Genomic DNA, 15859 nt, shown 5'->3' on the forward strand with positions numbered 1-15859 from the left:
GAGTTCTGGCTGATAAGAGAAAGAATCTGGGCTGCTGATGCCACAGTTCCTGTTGGCCAGTGACTGGCAGGGCTGCCTCTGAAAGAATCTGCATTTTATTCTTAAAATGTTCATGTGAGTGAATTCACTTAGCGGCTGATTAGAGCCAAGCCTGGGGAGTTGGCAGATGCCAGCTTCTCCCGTACAAATGTCACTTTGCCGCGCCCATCAATCCCAATGCACAGGCCCCCCGATGTCTCAGCCTTCGGTCATCTCACCCACATTTCTGCCAAGGCACCTCAGTCCAGTCCTGCCACTGGGAGAGCTGGTAACACCATTAATGTTCTGCACGTAGTTTTCTTTCCCAGGGAGTTACCTACCTCTGTGGGGTGAATGCGGTCTGCAGGGATTAATGAGCTTGCCCTGCGCCCCAGAGTCCTTCTTGTTCCGGGACACTCCCAATTCTGGGGCATCCCCTTCCCAAGCACGCTTGTCCCAAACTGGGGCTCCCCTGCAGGCTGGAAAGGGAACTGCGACTCATCAAGGAGTCTGGAGTCATCTTTGCTCTCTCTCCTTCCTGCCTTTCCTCCCTTTTTGTCTTTTCTTGCTCATTTCGTCCATGCTCCCCTCTCCCCGAAAGCCGTGGAGGGGTCTCCAGCAGCAGGTGGGTGCAGGCAGGTCCAATAGCTGAGAGAAGGGGTTTGCCGAGGCCTGTAGCTGTGAACATAAGCAGCTCCCACAGCTGACTGCCTTTGGGACCACTGAGTTGGCAGGGAGGGGAGTGGCCCCGAATATATCTTCTCCCTTATGCCTGGGGCATGGTGGCCAAACCCCATCACCAGGTTGCCTCATTCTAAGCCCTCCTAATTGCTCACTGGGCTGTCAGCTGCATAAGCAACGACCTTCACACATATACTGAGCAACTGTGGGAACCTGTTAGTGTTACCCTCATCCTTCCTCTCGCCTGGGCCCGTGGGCGACCCTCGCTCGGTGTCTCACAGCCGAGCGTACGTGGCCAGCGCTGGCAGGCAGGGGCAAAGCTTGTTTCTGGGGAGCGCCAAGTGCCAGGGGCTTGGGGAAAAGATGAAATAACAATCGTTCTCTCCACAGGACGGGCCCAGGCGTTGGCCTCTTCGCTTCCAAGCCACACTTTGGCCCAGCGTCAGCAGAGCAGTGGCTGAGTTGGGTGCAACGGAAACTTAACTTGAACTTCCACCCCTGCTGTTTTTGGGTGGCCATCGAGTCAGTCGTCACGATGCTGACATGAGCGGGGACGGCTGCAGGGCCCTCGGGGGCGTATAAAGGTGAGAAGGACCCCTCAAAACTCAGCCCCCGCTCCTTGTGGGAACCCGGTGACTTAACACCTGGTTCTACATGGCTGTGACTCACGCTCAAGTTCACCTCGCTACAGCAGAGCAGCCGCCCCTGCGAAGGGGGATTCACGCCCAGCGTCCCTCGAACGCACCAGCTGGGTAGACACGGGAGCATCAATGCATGGGCCTGGCCATCCCAAACCCGTTGGGGAAGAAAGGGCAACATGTCTGGATTCAAGATGGCCAAGCCCAGCAGGAAACCGCCACTGAATCTTTGAACACTTTATTGTCACGGCCATTTTGAAGGCAGAATTTCTCGTGCCGGGGCTCGCTGCCCAACTGGACGGCTTTCTGTTAGCAACCCGGAGGTGCTAATATTGCCTCTGCCTCTGGTGTCAGTTGCTCTTGGGTAAAGATGTGAGACCTGCTCATGAAGGAAATCCCCAGCGCAGAGATAGGAAGGAAATCCACCAGCCTCTGACAGATGCTACTTCTTGATTTTGGAGGCATCGCTCGCCTTGGTGTGCACGTATATCTCAGCGGCTGCCCTTCCACACAGCATCCCTTGCTGGGTGCTGCCTTCTTTTGCTGCCTGGACCATGACTGAGGAAATTATCTACGCTGATATAAATGTTCTGGAAGACACATCCCCCACCAGCCAACCCTCTCCCCCTAAGCACCATGGTAAGTGTATTTGATTTTATTCTCCCCCTATTTGTCCTAAGTTCGGGATTCTGCTTTCCACACATGCGTTTTGCGTTTATTAAAGTTTAGCCGGCAGAGTTCAGAGGGCAATTTTCTAGCTGCCAGGCGCTGCTCATTGCCATAGGAAAAGCTTCTCCTGGTATCTGCCATTCTTTGGCATAACACAGAACACTTGGTTTCTCTTTATAGCCACATGAGTGTACAAACATTACTGGACTCTTTGCAGCTGGGAACATCATTTCCACTCACATGCCAAGGCAGTAAAATGTAATAGCTTTTATACGTCTTCTGGGGGATTTCAGTAAGTTATATTGATACACCAGCTGGGGATCAGGCCTGCTGACTCCCATGGACCTCTGGCTGGTTTAGCTGGGAGTGAGAAAAGAAGGAAGGGGCAAGTTCAGGGTGGCAATTGAGCACAAACACCCTGGGAGACTCAGTGAGCAGAATTTGCTTATTGGATTTGGAGGGAGGAGCCAAGTTCCTGATGTCGGTGAGCCCAGTGTAAACCCGGTGACCCCACTGCAGTCCTCGGACTCAGGCCCAGGTTCTGCTTTCACTTCTTGTTCTGAATTCAGTGAGTGCAACTGAGATCTGAATCAGGAGCCAGCGCAAGGTGATGCAGGGCGAGCGCGGCAGAGACAGGCTTTGGGGCTGCAAATAAAACTAGCTAGGGAGTCCGACAGGGGCTGGGATGGATGGAAGTTGTGTAGAAGGGTGGAAGGACCAGAAGGACAAAGTGAGGTTATCCCAGTGGCTGCCATTAGATGCGTTCACATCTGAACCGGCTGCCGAGAAATGACTCTCTTCCCTTTTACTAGCAAGTGAAACGTCACTGGATTTAGAAACTGTTTAGTTCTCCCAGCTCAAAGGCTCAACGAAAATCCAGAGCGTGTTAATCGTAGGGCAGTGGGCCAAATTCATCACTGTTGGGGCAGGGAATTCTAAAGTGTCTCTCTCCCTGCCAGCTAAGCCCGTTGCCTGTGTGTGCCCGTGTGTCTCTGAGTGTGTGTGTGTGCATTCACCCCTTCGCACCAGTGGGGGAGGATGTTTTGTGCGGCTGCCTCCTGTTCCCGCAGCAGAATTTCCATCAGGGTTCACACCACCAGAAACTGACAACAACTCACAACAAAGTTAGCCCGATGACTGTGTGGGAGGCTCAGCCCGAGGAGTACCTATCCTCCTTGCCAGAGCAGCTCTCACCTCTGAGCCAAGTTGTTATGTTCAGCATCACCAGTGATGGCAAGTCGCGTCAGCACATAGCGAAGAGAAGGACATGAGGAGTCTGAACAGATGCTGAAGGGTTCTGCTTCGTGGCCCAGCACTGAAAGCATGGACTAAGCCAACGAGCAGGAATGCTGAGCACGAGTCAGGAGCAGTATGTTTAGATACAATTCAGATCTGGCCCATGAACTGCAATGGATTATATGTCTGTTTGGTAGATAGCCCCAAATCACTCTGGTGCTGGCGGCTTTTCTCCTGGGCTGACTGGACAGGACTGCGGTGGGGACAGGAAGATTAAAACCCCTGCTGAAATCTGACCCACTTTTCCAGTAGTTTCACATTGCTCTGGAAATACCAGTCGAGCACTCTGGCCAGCTGGTCAATGGTGGGGCTCCTAAGAATAGCATATTCCTGTCTGACGGCTTTACAACTGGCTCTAGCAGCATATTGCCTTTAATGTCAGGAGTATGTCTACACTGCAAAGAAATACCCATGGCATTGAGTGTCCAGACCAACGGATTCGGGCTGCAGGTCTAAAAATTGCAGTGTAGACATCCAGGTTTGGACTGGACCCCAGGCTCTGAAATCCTGTGAGGGTCTCAGAGCCTGGGATCCAGCCAGAGCGTCTACACTGCTATTTTTGATCCCACAGCCCAAGCCCCATGAGCCCAAAGCAATTGATCCAGGCTCTGAGATTTGGCACTGCGTGTTTTTGTTTGCAGTGTAGACATCTCCCCGAGTGGCCAGAGAGACAGAAAGCCAGATAAGCACATATGCCTCTTTGTTTAAGTAGCTACAGAAAGTGCTTCACTAAATATTGCATCTCACAGATCTCCGGGGATTTTCACACTGGCACGGGTTCGTTCTGTGGATTGCTTTGGCTGGCGACGTGATCCTGGCTACAGCGGTAATTGCACTGGGCATGCAGGGTGAGTAGCTCATGGCCTGCTATCCATTGGAACAGGTCCCTTGTGACAGAGGCTGGCTGGGAAATTTTCACTGGATCGGCTTTCCATTGGGAAATGCAGGTGCATCAGAATTGAACGAGTTTTGGGGGAATGCGTCAGTGTCAATAAAATTGTCACCAGGAAACGATCCAAACAAATCTTTAAATTTCCTCCTTGGGTTTCAATAATGTTGAAATGTTTTGTTTTGATGAGGTAAACATGTTTCAGTTTGACTTATTTGGTTTCAGTAAGCTCAAAATGTTTCATTCCGATAAGGTAAAATGTTTCGTTTTGACTTTCCCATTTTGATTCATTTTGTTTCTACATTTATAGTCCATAAAAAGCTAAATGTTAATGATATATTTATATCTCCAAATGTTACACGTTTAACATCATATTGAATACGATATGAAAATGTTTTGACTTGTCATAACGAAATGCCTTTTTACCTTACCACGGTGAAACCTTTTGACATTATCGAAACAACTGTTTCTGAACGGAGCTTTTTTTTAGAGTTTCCATTTTGCGGGAAGTTTTGTCAAAATTTCAACTTTTCATTCCAATTCAGAATGGAAACAAATTTCTAAATGTTGGAAACGGAGAATCCGTTTGCTGATTAACTCTTCAGCAATGTAGCCCCAATTCTCCTGTCCCGGCATGGTGCCCTTGAGGTTTTGCTCCACTTGTCAGTAGATGACTGGACGCTTCATCACAGCCTGGGCAAAGTGCTATAAGAACAAGGTCCAGACTGAGCTTGGTTCCTGAAACTCAGGTCATCCAGTTGGGGGGAAATTTGATCTTTGTCAGATATTGTTGCCCCTTTGATTCGAATGGTTTATTGCTGTTCATGGCCTTGCAGGGCTGTTGCTGTTAGGAGAAATCAGTATGAGTCAGGTCTGTTCTCGTGTCATCTTGTTTATTTACAAAAAATGTGCATAAAGTCCTGTTTCTCTAATCACAGGAGAAACAAACAGCAGCAGGAAGTCTCCTTGCTCAGAAATCCCCAAGCCTGCCTCTCCACTGAGCTCTGTGCCCAAGAATTCCTGTCCCTGTGATTCCTCTCAGGGGTCATGCTCACAACTGCTTCTCCTTGGCTTCCCCCCAATCTCCAACACATAGAGGCTACCATAGGCGCCGACTTCTGCTGGCACCGGTGGTTGCCTGACCCCCCTCTGCCCACGGGCCTGCCCCCACCCTTGCCCCGCCCCCATTCCAACCCCTTCCGCAAAGTCCCTGCCCCAACTCCGCCCCTTCCCTGCCCCTATTCCAACTCCTTCCCCAAAATCCCCGCTCTGGCCCCACCTCTTCCCGGCCTCCTCCCCTTAGTGTGCTACATTCCTGCTCCTCCCCCCTCCCTTCCAGAGCTTGTTATGCCACAAAACAGCTGTTTTGCAGCAGCTAGCGCTGGGAAGAGAAGTGGGGACACAGCGTACTCAGGAGAGGAGGCAGAGGTGGAGCTGAGGTGAGGTGGGGGGGCAGAGCACCCACCAATTTTTCCCCGAGGGTGCTCCAACCATGGAGCACCCATGGAGTCGGCGCCTATGGAGGCTACAACTGATAACTTAGCCCCTGCGTTTCCAACCAGGAAACCTCTCCGCCCACCTGGCTTAGCTCTGATTTCCCACGTGGCCTGTTGCAGTGGGTGGTAACCTCTGCTGCCTGCAGCTGTCTCTGCCATATAAGGGGGCTTAATTGCTCCTTTTGTTGAGCCTGAAGGAGGTTGCTTGGCTCCCACTGGCTTTCATTAGGCCACTGATTGTCTTTGGGTCAAACACCCCCTGGAAGAGAACTTTCAACATCACGATATGAAGGAAAACATGCAATGGATTAGAATATTCATCATGAACAAAGCTCTTCCTTCCTTCCTGCCACACTCCGTCACCTCTGTCCCTACCAGGGTCAACAGACGCTCCTTGGTGATTTTTCATGTCATCACATTCTCACTGTTCAGATCCCTAAATCGTGATGATCATTCCAATTCCTTACCCCTTTGCGGGGTGCTGGCAGATTTCAGGGTCTGACAGGTCTGTCTGGAGGAGAGATTGGTAATGCAGATCCCAGGATATTTCCTAGTGCAATTTGTTTATTTACTAGATAGATAGATAGGAAGGGTGTGCGTGGGGATAGATAGATAGATAGATAGATAGATAGATAGATAGATAGATAGATAGATAGATAGATAGATAGATAGATAGATAGGGTGTGCGTGGGGATAGATAGATAGATAGATAGATAGATAGATAGATAGATAGATAGATAGGGTGTGCATGGGGATAGATAGATAGATAGATAGATAGATAGATTAGATAGGGTGTGAGTGGGGATAGATAGATAGATAGATAGATAGATAGATAGATAGATAGATAGATAGATAGGGTGTGCGTGGGGATAGATAGATAGATAGATAGATTAGATAGGGTGTGCGTGGGGATAGATAGATAGATAGATAGATAGATAGATAGATAGATAGATAGATAGATAGGGTGTGCGTGGGGATAGATAGATAGATAGATAGGAAGGGTGTGCGTGGGGATAGATAGATAGATAGATAGATAGATAGATAGATAGATAGATAGATTAGATAGGGTGTGCGTGGGGATAGATAGATAGATAGATAGATAGATAGATAGATAGATTAGATAGGGTGTGCGTGGGGATAGATAGATAGATAGATAGATAGATAGATAGATTAGATAGGGTGTGCGTGGGGATAGATAGATAGATAGATAGATAGATAGATAGATAGATAGATAGATAGGGTGTGCGTGGGGATAGATAGATAGATAGATAGATAGATAGATAGATAGATAGATAGATAGGGTGTGCGTGGGGATAGATAGATAGATAGATAGATAGATAGATAGATAGATTAGATAGGGTGTGCGTGGGGATAGATAGATAGATAGATAGATAGATAGATAGATAGATAGATAGATAGATAGATAGGGTGTGCATGGGGATAGATAGATAGATAGATAGATAGATTAGATAGGGTGTGCGTGGGGATAGATAGATAGATAGATAGATAGATAGATAGATAGATAGATAGATAGATAGATAGATAGGGTGTGCGTGGGGATAGATAGATAGATAGATAGATAGATAGATAGATAGATAGATAGATAGGGTGTGCGTGGGGATAGATAGATAGATAGATAGATAGATAGATAGATAGATAGATAGATAGATAGGGTGTGCGTGGGGATAGATAGATAGATAGATAGATAGATTAGATAGGGTGTGCGTGGGGATAGATAGATAGATAGATAGATAGATAGATAGATAGATAGATAGATAGATAGATAGGAAGGGTGTGCGTGGGGATAGATAGATAGATAGATAGATAGGGTGTGCGTGGGGATAGATAGATAGATAGATAGATAGATAGATAGATAGATAGATAGATAGATAGATAGATAGGGTGTGCGTGGGGATAGATAGATAGATAGATAGATAGATAGATAGATAGATAGATAGATTAGATAGGGTGTGAGTGGGGATAGATAGATAGATAGATAGATAGATAGATTAGATAGGGTGTGCGTGGGGATAGATAGATAGATAGATAGAGTGTGCGTGGGGATAGATAGATAGATAGATAGATAGATAGATAGATAGATAGATAGGGTGTGCGTGGGGATAGATAGATAGATAGATAGATAGATTAGATAGGGTGTGCGTGGGGATAGATAGATAGATAGATAGATAGATTAGATAGGGTGTGCGTGGGGATAGATAGATAGATAGATAGATAGATAGATAGATAGATAGATAGATAGATAGATAGATAGGGTGTGCGTGGGGATAGATAGATAGATAGATAGATAGATAGATAGATAGATAGATAGATAGATAGATAGGGTGTGCGTGGGGATAGATAGATAGATTAGATAGGGTGTGCGTGGGGATAGATAGATAGATAGATAGATAGATAGATAGATAGATAGATAGATAGATAGATAGGAAGGGTGTGCGTGGGGATAGATAGATAGATAGATAGATAGATAGATAGATAGATAGGGTGTGCGTGGGGATAGATAGATAGATAGATAGATAGATAGATAGATAGATAGGGTGTGCGTGGGGATAGATAGATAGATAGATAGATAGATAGATAGATAGATAGATAGATAGATAGATAGATAGATAGATAGATAGATAGATAGATAGATAGATAGGGTGTGCGTGGGGATAGATAGATAGATAGATAGATAGATTAGATAGGGTGTGTGTGGGGATAGATAGATAGATAGATAGATAGATAGATAGATAGATAGATAGATAGGGTGTGCGTGGGGATAGATAGATAGATAGATAGATAGATAGATAGATTAGATAGGGTGTGCGTGGGGATAGATAGATAGATATCTTGGTTCCTGGTCATAAAGTGCTCCCTCGCAATGCCCCCTGGCAGAAGCCCCAGTGCCGGTCACCAAGAAGCAGATATCCTCTTTGTCTCTTGCACTCTCACCCTGTTCCTTGTTCCTGCCTCAGCCCTGGGGAAACCCCCATAGTCCAAGCCGCTCACCTAGGACTGCATGGTCTGGATGGGTGCCCTGGCCATTAGCCCTCTTTAGGGGCAGCTGCTGTGCAGCACAAGGGACCTCGGGAAAGCCCTGGGACTCCAGGGGCCCCTGGGAGCTCGTACATCCGGGACGGTTAAAGTGCACAACCCAAGCTCCTGCAGCCATAACAGCAACAGGAGCGACCGCTCACCTGGCTGTTGCTTGGAAGTTTTCCAGGGCCGCTCCCCGCAGACGGACACGGGCGCCGTCTCATCGGTCCCCGAGAGCAGCAATGTCGCTCAGAGAAACTCCCCTGGCACAGAATGCAACAGGAGCCTGGAGGACTTGGTGTCTCGCCTGAAGCAGGGTCTGTGTCACTCAGCCCAGAGCCCCTCAGCAGGTAAGCGCGACTCGCTGTGGCTCTGAGCCCTTTGGCATGTTCCATGCACCGTGCAGGTAGAGAGGGGCCTGTTGGAAGGAGGCAGGCGACAGGCAGGCCAGCCTGCTAGCCTCTTTCCTCCTCCCATCCCAGTTCTCAGGGGGCCATGGAGATTTTCTCTCACTCAGCGAGGCCAGAGGGGGGGCACTGTGGATGGGGGAGGCAAGAAGGGGATCTTCTCCCATCTTTCCCCCAAGGATAACAAATACGTCAAGGGCTGTTATAAAGACGACGGGGATCAATTGTTCTCTGTGGCCACTGAAGGCAGGATGAGACGCAATGGGCTTCATCGGCAGCAAGGGAGATTCAGGTTAGATATTAGGAAAAACTTTCTAACTCTGAGGGGAGTTACGCTCTGGAACAGGCTTCCTAGGGAGGTTGTGGAATACCCGTCACTGGAGGTGTTTAAGATCAGGCTGGACAAACACCTGCCAGGGATGATCTAGGTTTACTTGGTCATGCTCAGCGCAGGAGACTGGACTTTATGACCTCTCAGGGTCCCGTCCAGCCCGACATTTCTATGAGTCTGTGAGAAGTGGTGCTGCTGAGAGAGAGTCTCCTTCCGCCAACCTCAGACCAGGAGAAGATGAGCCTGGGGCATCTTTCCCCTTCCCCAGCAACGGGAGGGAGGCGGGAGGTGGAGCAGAAGCATGGATATTAGCATCTGGCACCAGATCCCAGTGAGGCCAGGCCATCAGAGAGAGCACTGGCCAGGGGTAGGAGACACGGCCATTTCCGACCTGCCCCATCCAAGTGGGCTCAGAGGAAGGAAATTTCTTTCCAAGTCTCCCCAGTGCCAGCAGTGGCCGGAGGTAGGGCAGACACTGGGTGCCTGAATTCCTTGTCTGGAGGGGTCAGGAGAAGGTGGGAAGTGCTGGCAACGGACCGACAAGCAAATACTTTTGTGATCTAACTTGGACAATGTTTGCTGGCCACCTAGCACGGCAGGTCGAACGCCTCTCAGTGGGGATTGTGGGGCACAGTGACCTCTAGGGGTCAGTTAGGGCAATTCTCAGGGTGAGCAGGATTGCTGAGCGAATAATTGATTTTTCGTTTCAGGGGCTGAACCAAGAAAACTAAAGGCTAATGGGGGCAGGAGGGAGAAAAAATAAACAACAGTTCAAACCAAAACTGAGTTTTTTGGAAGATTTTCAATGTATTGGAAAAAAATGAAAAAAGCTTCATTTTGTCAACCTAACACTTATTTTTTTTTTTTCATTTTTCAGGGGTATTTTGCCCTTTTAAAATGTATTTATTTTTATAATAGCCAAACTGGAAGTTGAAATACTGTTTCAAAATGAGAGGTCGAAATGACACATTTTGATATGGCTGAAATGAACCATTTTGTCTTTTTCCGGAAAACAAACAACGTAGGGGGCCAAAACGATTGGTGGAAGAATTCAATCCAAAATTGTGAACAGCCTGAGTGCAAAAAAAATGCATAATTTGGCAAATTTACTATTTACTGAAATTCCCCCCCTCCCCAGCTCTAGTGAGCAGGACAGGTTGTTCTATGATACTAGTATAATGAATTCCAAGAAAGACTGTATTTAGTGATCGTAAAGATTTCATCAGGGTACCAGTATCCATCCACCCAAAGGCACAGTCATGTTGCCTACAGCACTGTCAGAAACACACTCCAGTGGTCTCTGAGGCCTTCACTCCCACCTCCAGCGGCTACCAGAAAGCACGAGGCATCCCGGCTTCCCCCAACCCTCACACAGAAACCTGAGCAGTGACCTCAGACGCTCTCTTGCAACAACAGAGCAGCACGTCTGCCTGTTACACTGCCCCTGGTTTGGGAACCAAGCGGATCTGCTTTGTCGGGGCTGAGGGCGTCCTTCGGGTTTTGCTCCGGCCTGCGAGAGGAGTGGAGATCAGGGGCAGCGCGGAGGCAGCCGGGTATGGCTGAGGCTGAGCGTGTCGGGCTAGTTGTGGCTGATGCCTGGGGCTGGGAATGCCCGGGTGGTTCTGGGTGACGGTCGAGGGTGCAGCGATAGTGACGGGCGTAACGCTGAGTGAGGACCCTAGGGCTAGATCCACAAAGGGACTTAGATGATTAACTGCCATCGAGGAGACTAAGTCCAACATTTCGATACTGCTGAGATCCTCAACACCCACTCCCAGCTGCCACTTAACCCTGTAGGTGTGTAGCATAAAGGACAGCTGGGGTTGCTACAGGATTTTGGCTGGTAGCGCGTCTCTCTTACGCCCACTTACAGCCCTCTGCCAGGAGGTGGGAAACCCAGGTTTGAATGCTGCCTGATCTGGAACTGGGGATTGCACCCAGCTCTCCCAGCTGAGTGCCCCAAACCCTGGGCTGTTGAGTCTTGTAGGGGAAATCTCTCCTGTTGAAACTGTTCCACTTTGTGTCATAATTAAACAGTGAACCAGTTTGCCAGTGAGATCAAAGTGTCTCCTCTTTGCCATGCAATGAAAAGAGTTTGACACAAAGTGCCAGACTGCTTCATTACAACGCAAACCAGAGACCGGTTGATCTAGAAAAGAAAAGGCAATCAGATGTTTCAAGCATAGATTCGTAGATTTCAAGGCCAGAAGGGACCACTGTTATCATCTAGTCCAGCAGTTCTCAAACTGGGGGTCAGAACCCTGAAGTGATCACGACCCCATTGTAATGGAGTTACCAGGGCTGGTGGTAGATTTGCTGGTGCCCAAGGCTAAAGCCCAAACCCAAGCCCCACCACCCGGGGCTGAAGCCTGAGGATTTCAGCCCTGGGTGATGGGTCTCAGGTTTTGGCTTTAGTCCCCCTCCCGGAGCGGTGAGGCTGGGAAGGGCTCAGGCTTCGGTCCCCCCTCTTGAGGTCGTGTAGTAATATTTGTTGTCAGAAGAGGGTCGCAGTGCAATGAAGTTTGAGAACCCCTGAGCTAGTCTGAGCCCCGGTATGACAGGCCAGAGAACTGCCTAAAATAATTCCTAGAGCAGATATTTCAGAAAAAGATCCCATCTTGATTTTAAAATTGTCAGTGATGGAGAATCCACCACGACCCTTGGTAAATGGTTCCAATGGTTAATTACCTTCACTGGTAAAAATTTACACCTTATTTCTAATCTGAATTTGTCTAGCTTCAACTTCCAGTCATTGGATCACGTTATACTTCTCTGCTAGTAGTCTATTATGAAATATTTGTTTCCCACATAGATAATTACAGACTGTGATCGAGTCACCCCTTAACCTTCTCTTTGTTAAGCTAAGTAGCTCTAACTCTTTGAGTCTATCACTGTGCAAAAGGTTTTCTAATCCTTAGATCATTCTCGTGGCTCTTCTCTGAACCCTCTGCAGTTTATCAACATTGTTTTTGATCAGCACAAAGTAGCAGCTGCCCTTAAGGAATTATAAAATTAAATCACAGACTCTTTCAACTTATTATAACATGGCATGAAACAATGTAAAGAATGATACCAATCGTATAAAAATAAGAATCCATAAAATGAACTTCAAAGTGAAATTTTGAAATGTTCGGAACGGAACATTTTCCACAATAAAAAAAACTTGTTTTTCTGGAACTTCTTTTTCTGTGAGAATATGTCTCGAAATTGACACGGTTTCATGAGAACATTTTGTTGAAACAGCTTTTGTACTGAAAAAGGGTTTTGAGGAAAATGTTCTGACCAGCTCTCATTGTTAAATATTGAGAAAGTCTCTGGATGGGATCACTGATAGTGCCTAACTCAGTGGGATTTGTACCCTCTCTGAGCTGTTGTAAGCATGTTCCCTGGGGCTAACAATCATTAATGCTCTGTCTCGCCACATCTCTCTCCAGACGGCTCCAGCTGCAAACTCTGCCCCATGGACTGGCTGTCGCACAGGGGAAAGTGTTACTGGTTTTCCAAAGACAGCAAAACCTGGAACGAGAGCCATGCTGACTGCTCAGCGAAGAGCTCTCGAAAGCTAGTGATCCAGGATGGGGAGGAGATGGTAAAGTAAAACAGAGGGGGCTAGACTTCTGCTGGAGTGGGTCACTGGTTACATGGTCCCAGATGTGCCAGAGGTGAAGGGGATTTCTTCCTGAGGATGCTAATGCAGCATTACAGCCGGCGTAGCTCCCACATGCTTTGCTCCCCATCAACGGGGGGATTGGAGAACCGGGAGCGCCCCAACCCCATCTATCCCCCTGCCTCCACTTATTCCTCCTCCTGTCTCAAGCTGATGGATGCTCCTTCCTCATCAGGATCCAAGCATGGGGAACAGCAAGGCAGGAGGTAGAGAGGTATATTAACCCTCTGGGTGTGATTTTCAGAAGCTCAAAAGGGAGTTAGGAGCATCAGTCCCAGTCAATGGGGTGCCACGTGACTGTCACGGTTACTTCTGCTCCTAATTCCCGGAGACACTTGTGTCATCTAGCCCTGAGCCCCGTTTACATGAGCACTCCCACGGTGCTGCTACACAGATGGTAGAAATGCTGGGACATAACAACAGAAGAACTTCCAGTGCAGATGGGGCCTAAATACTTAAGTGCCTGTTTTGAGAACAGTCTGTCAAGTTTGCTGGCTGAAGCAAAGAATCCTAGAATTCTAGCAGGTTGCACTCACCCTTTGTCTTCACCCCCCAGGCGTTCATAGAGAACATCACACGGGGTCTATATCATGTCTGGCTCGGGCTCCGGGTTACATCTCCAGGGAAGAACTGGACCTGGGTGGACAGCTCCATGTTAGACCAAACTCTGTGAGTGTTGCCCAGTGGTTGCTATTTTTTTTTTTTTTTTTAAAAAAGCATATGTAACGGCACCCTCTGGTTTAGCTATTCCTAGGCCTTGAGCACATGTAGCCGTGCATCTAAACAAACCAAACTGCAAGATTGCTTCGGCACCAGGGCCAACTCTGTGAGCGCAGGGACTCGAGCAACTGCAACGGTGAATGTTTGTCAGTGACCAGTAAATTCACTGGAAAAAATAAGGTATTTTTCGGGGCAATGAAACTAGTTGTGAAGTCAACACAAATTAGCCAATAGTTTTGGCTGTCAATTCCCCCCCCTCAAAAAATGTTTAAATGGTTTGCTTGACTGTTTGAAATGTAGTGTTGCAACTTTTCATTTCGAAATGATGCTTTGTTTCAAAATTTAGCGATGTGTATTAAAAAGAAAAGATGTAAAAGTTCCCAAAACAAAACAAGGAATAATATCTATCTATCTTCGTTTCATTTAATGTAGGGTTGTTTTTCAACTCGTAATGATTTTTTTCCTCTGTTCAGTTTTTCATTCCAGAAAGAAAAACCTAGGGGGCAAAAATCAGTTTTGGTTTGAACCAAACAAATTTTTTATTTTTATTTTATTTTTCAGGTCAGCTCCCAAACTGAAAAAAAGTCAATGATTTGCTTAGCTCTAGCAGCAGCCTCATAAGCCTCTGTCTGTGGTGTAGCCACTAGACAGGCACAAAGAGAGACCCCGGGCGAGCATGGATTACACAGAGCTCATGAAAGAATTCAAACTGCCCTTTGGCTTAGAATGAAGACCCCACTACTTTAGGTTCCTTTCATTTAATCTAAGCACATAAGGACAAATTTGTCCCGGATGTAATCAACTCCATTGATTTCGGCAGAGTTACAGAGGGTCTGAATTTGGCTCATTGACTTCCTTTCTCCTCTGTTTTACAGGTTCCCAGTAACGGGTCCTGCTGACGTGAACAGCTGCGGGGTGATAAAAGGGAATCGGATTCACTCTGAAACCTGCAGTGCTGAATTCAAATGGATTTGCCAGAAGGAAGCCATGCCGCTATAAACAGTGGCATTAGAGACACTCATTCCTGTAACAGACCGGTACACTGCCTTGGGTTTCAGTCTTCGGGCCAGACTTCCAGGACCGGATGTGCCTGTGGAGACATGTACATGCATCCTCAAACCAGCTATGTGTATCTTCAGCTCAGGTAAATGCGTGTGCAAAGCAGGCCCAAGGCCAAAGGCGCATCTCATGGACGTGAACACTGCACCACTGACTCTGGCCCAGCAAGAACACACCTCTTCCTCTCACTGTCTCCCCTTCCACCATCATCGATTCCCTGGCTCCACCCCTTCCTCCTTCACCTCTCCTGCTTTCTGCCTCTCACGCCCGGTACTTTAATTCCCTTGTTCTCCACCTAGCTCAGTGGGAGGGACACTTTCACATCCTTGTTCTCCTGGATCTGGTCTCTCTGCCATCTCCTCAGCTCTCCTGGGTCTTCTCCTGCTTTTCTGACTATCCTTCCTTCAGCATCTCCTTGACAACCTTGAAACCTTTTTAACCCAATGTTTTTCAAATCAGGTGTTTCATGAAAGCTGACAATGGCTCTTGAACAGTTTCAGTTTCGAGGAGTTGGCATTTTCTGACAAAAAAAGAAAAAATCAGAATGTTGCTAACCACAACGCGTTTCTCATATTTTTGTGAATTTTTAATCATTTGTAATTTCTAACCACCTCTCTTCATTTCCCATTTTTAATAAATTATCAACATTTTATAATCTTTCATTTTCAGAATAAGGCTATTTTAATGTTTTTGGCAGTTTAGGCACATGGTGGATTTTTATTTAATTATTTCACATTTTTAAAAAAAATTGTTTGCAAAAGGAAAGCAATAAACAACAAATGCTCAAGGGAAAATTTGCTAAAAATAGGGGGAAAATTTTAAAAAGAAATTATTTTTAATGAAAAATATTGATGCTGAGAAAAGGTCATTTTTGACCAAAAACTCCCGCAAACAAACCAACTTATATTTCAAAAATATTGACCAAATAAAACTTTTTAAAAAATTGCAAAAA

General features: G+C 47.1%; 1 protein-coding gene across 1 annotated transcript; it reads left to right on the forward strand.

Annotated features, from left to right (window-relative positions):
- Positions 1-1836: 1836 nt before the first annotated feature.
- LOC125621678 (killer cell lectin-like receptor subfamily F member 1) lies at positions 1837-15509 on the forward strand. The gene is made up of 6 exons (XM_075119558.1): positions 1837-1976; positions 4052-4150; positions 8903-9073; positions 12896-13050; positions 13685-13797; positions 14724-15509. The coding sequence occupies exons 1-6, from the start codon at positions 1892-1894 to the stop codon at positions 14845-14847; spliced, it is 747 nt and encodes a 248-aa protein (XP_074975659.1). The 5' UTR covers positions 1837-1891; the 3' UTR covers positions 14848-15509.
- Positions 15510-15859: the final 350 nt, after the last annotated feature.

Source organism: Caretta caretta, chromosome 14, assembly GCF_965140235.1.
Source record: "Caretta caretta isolate rCarCar2 chromosome 14, rCarCar1.hap1, whole genome shotgun sequence".
In the NCBI taxonomy this organism is placed as follows: Eukaryota; Metazoa; Chordata; order Testudines; family Cheloniidae; genus Caretta; species Caretta caretta.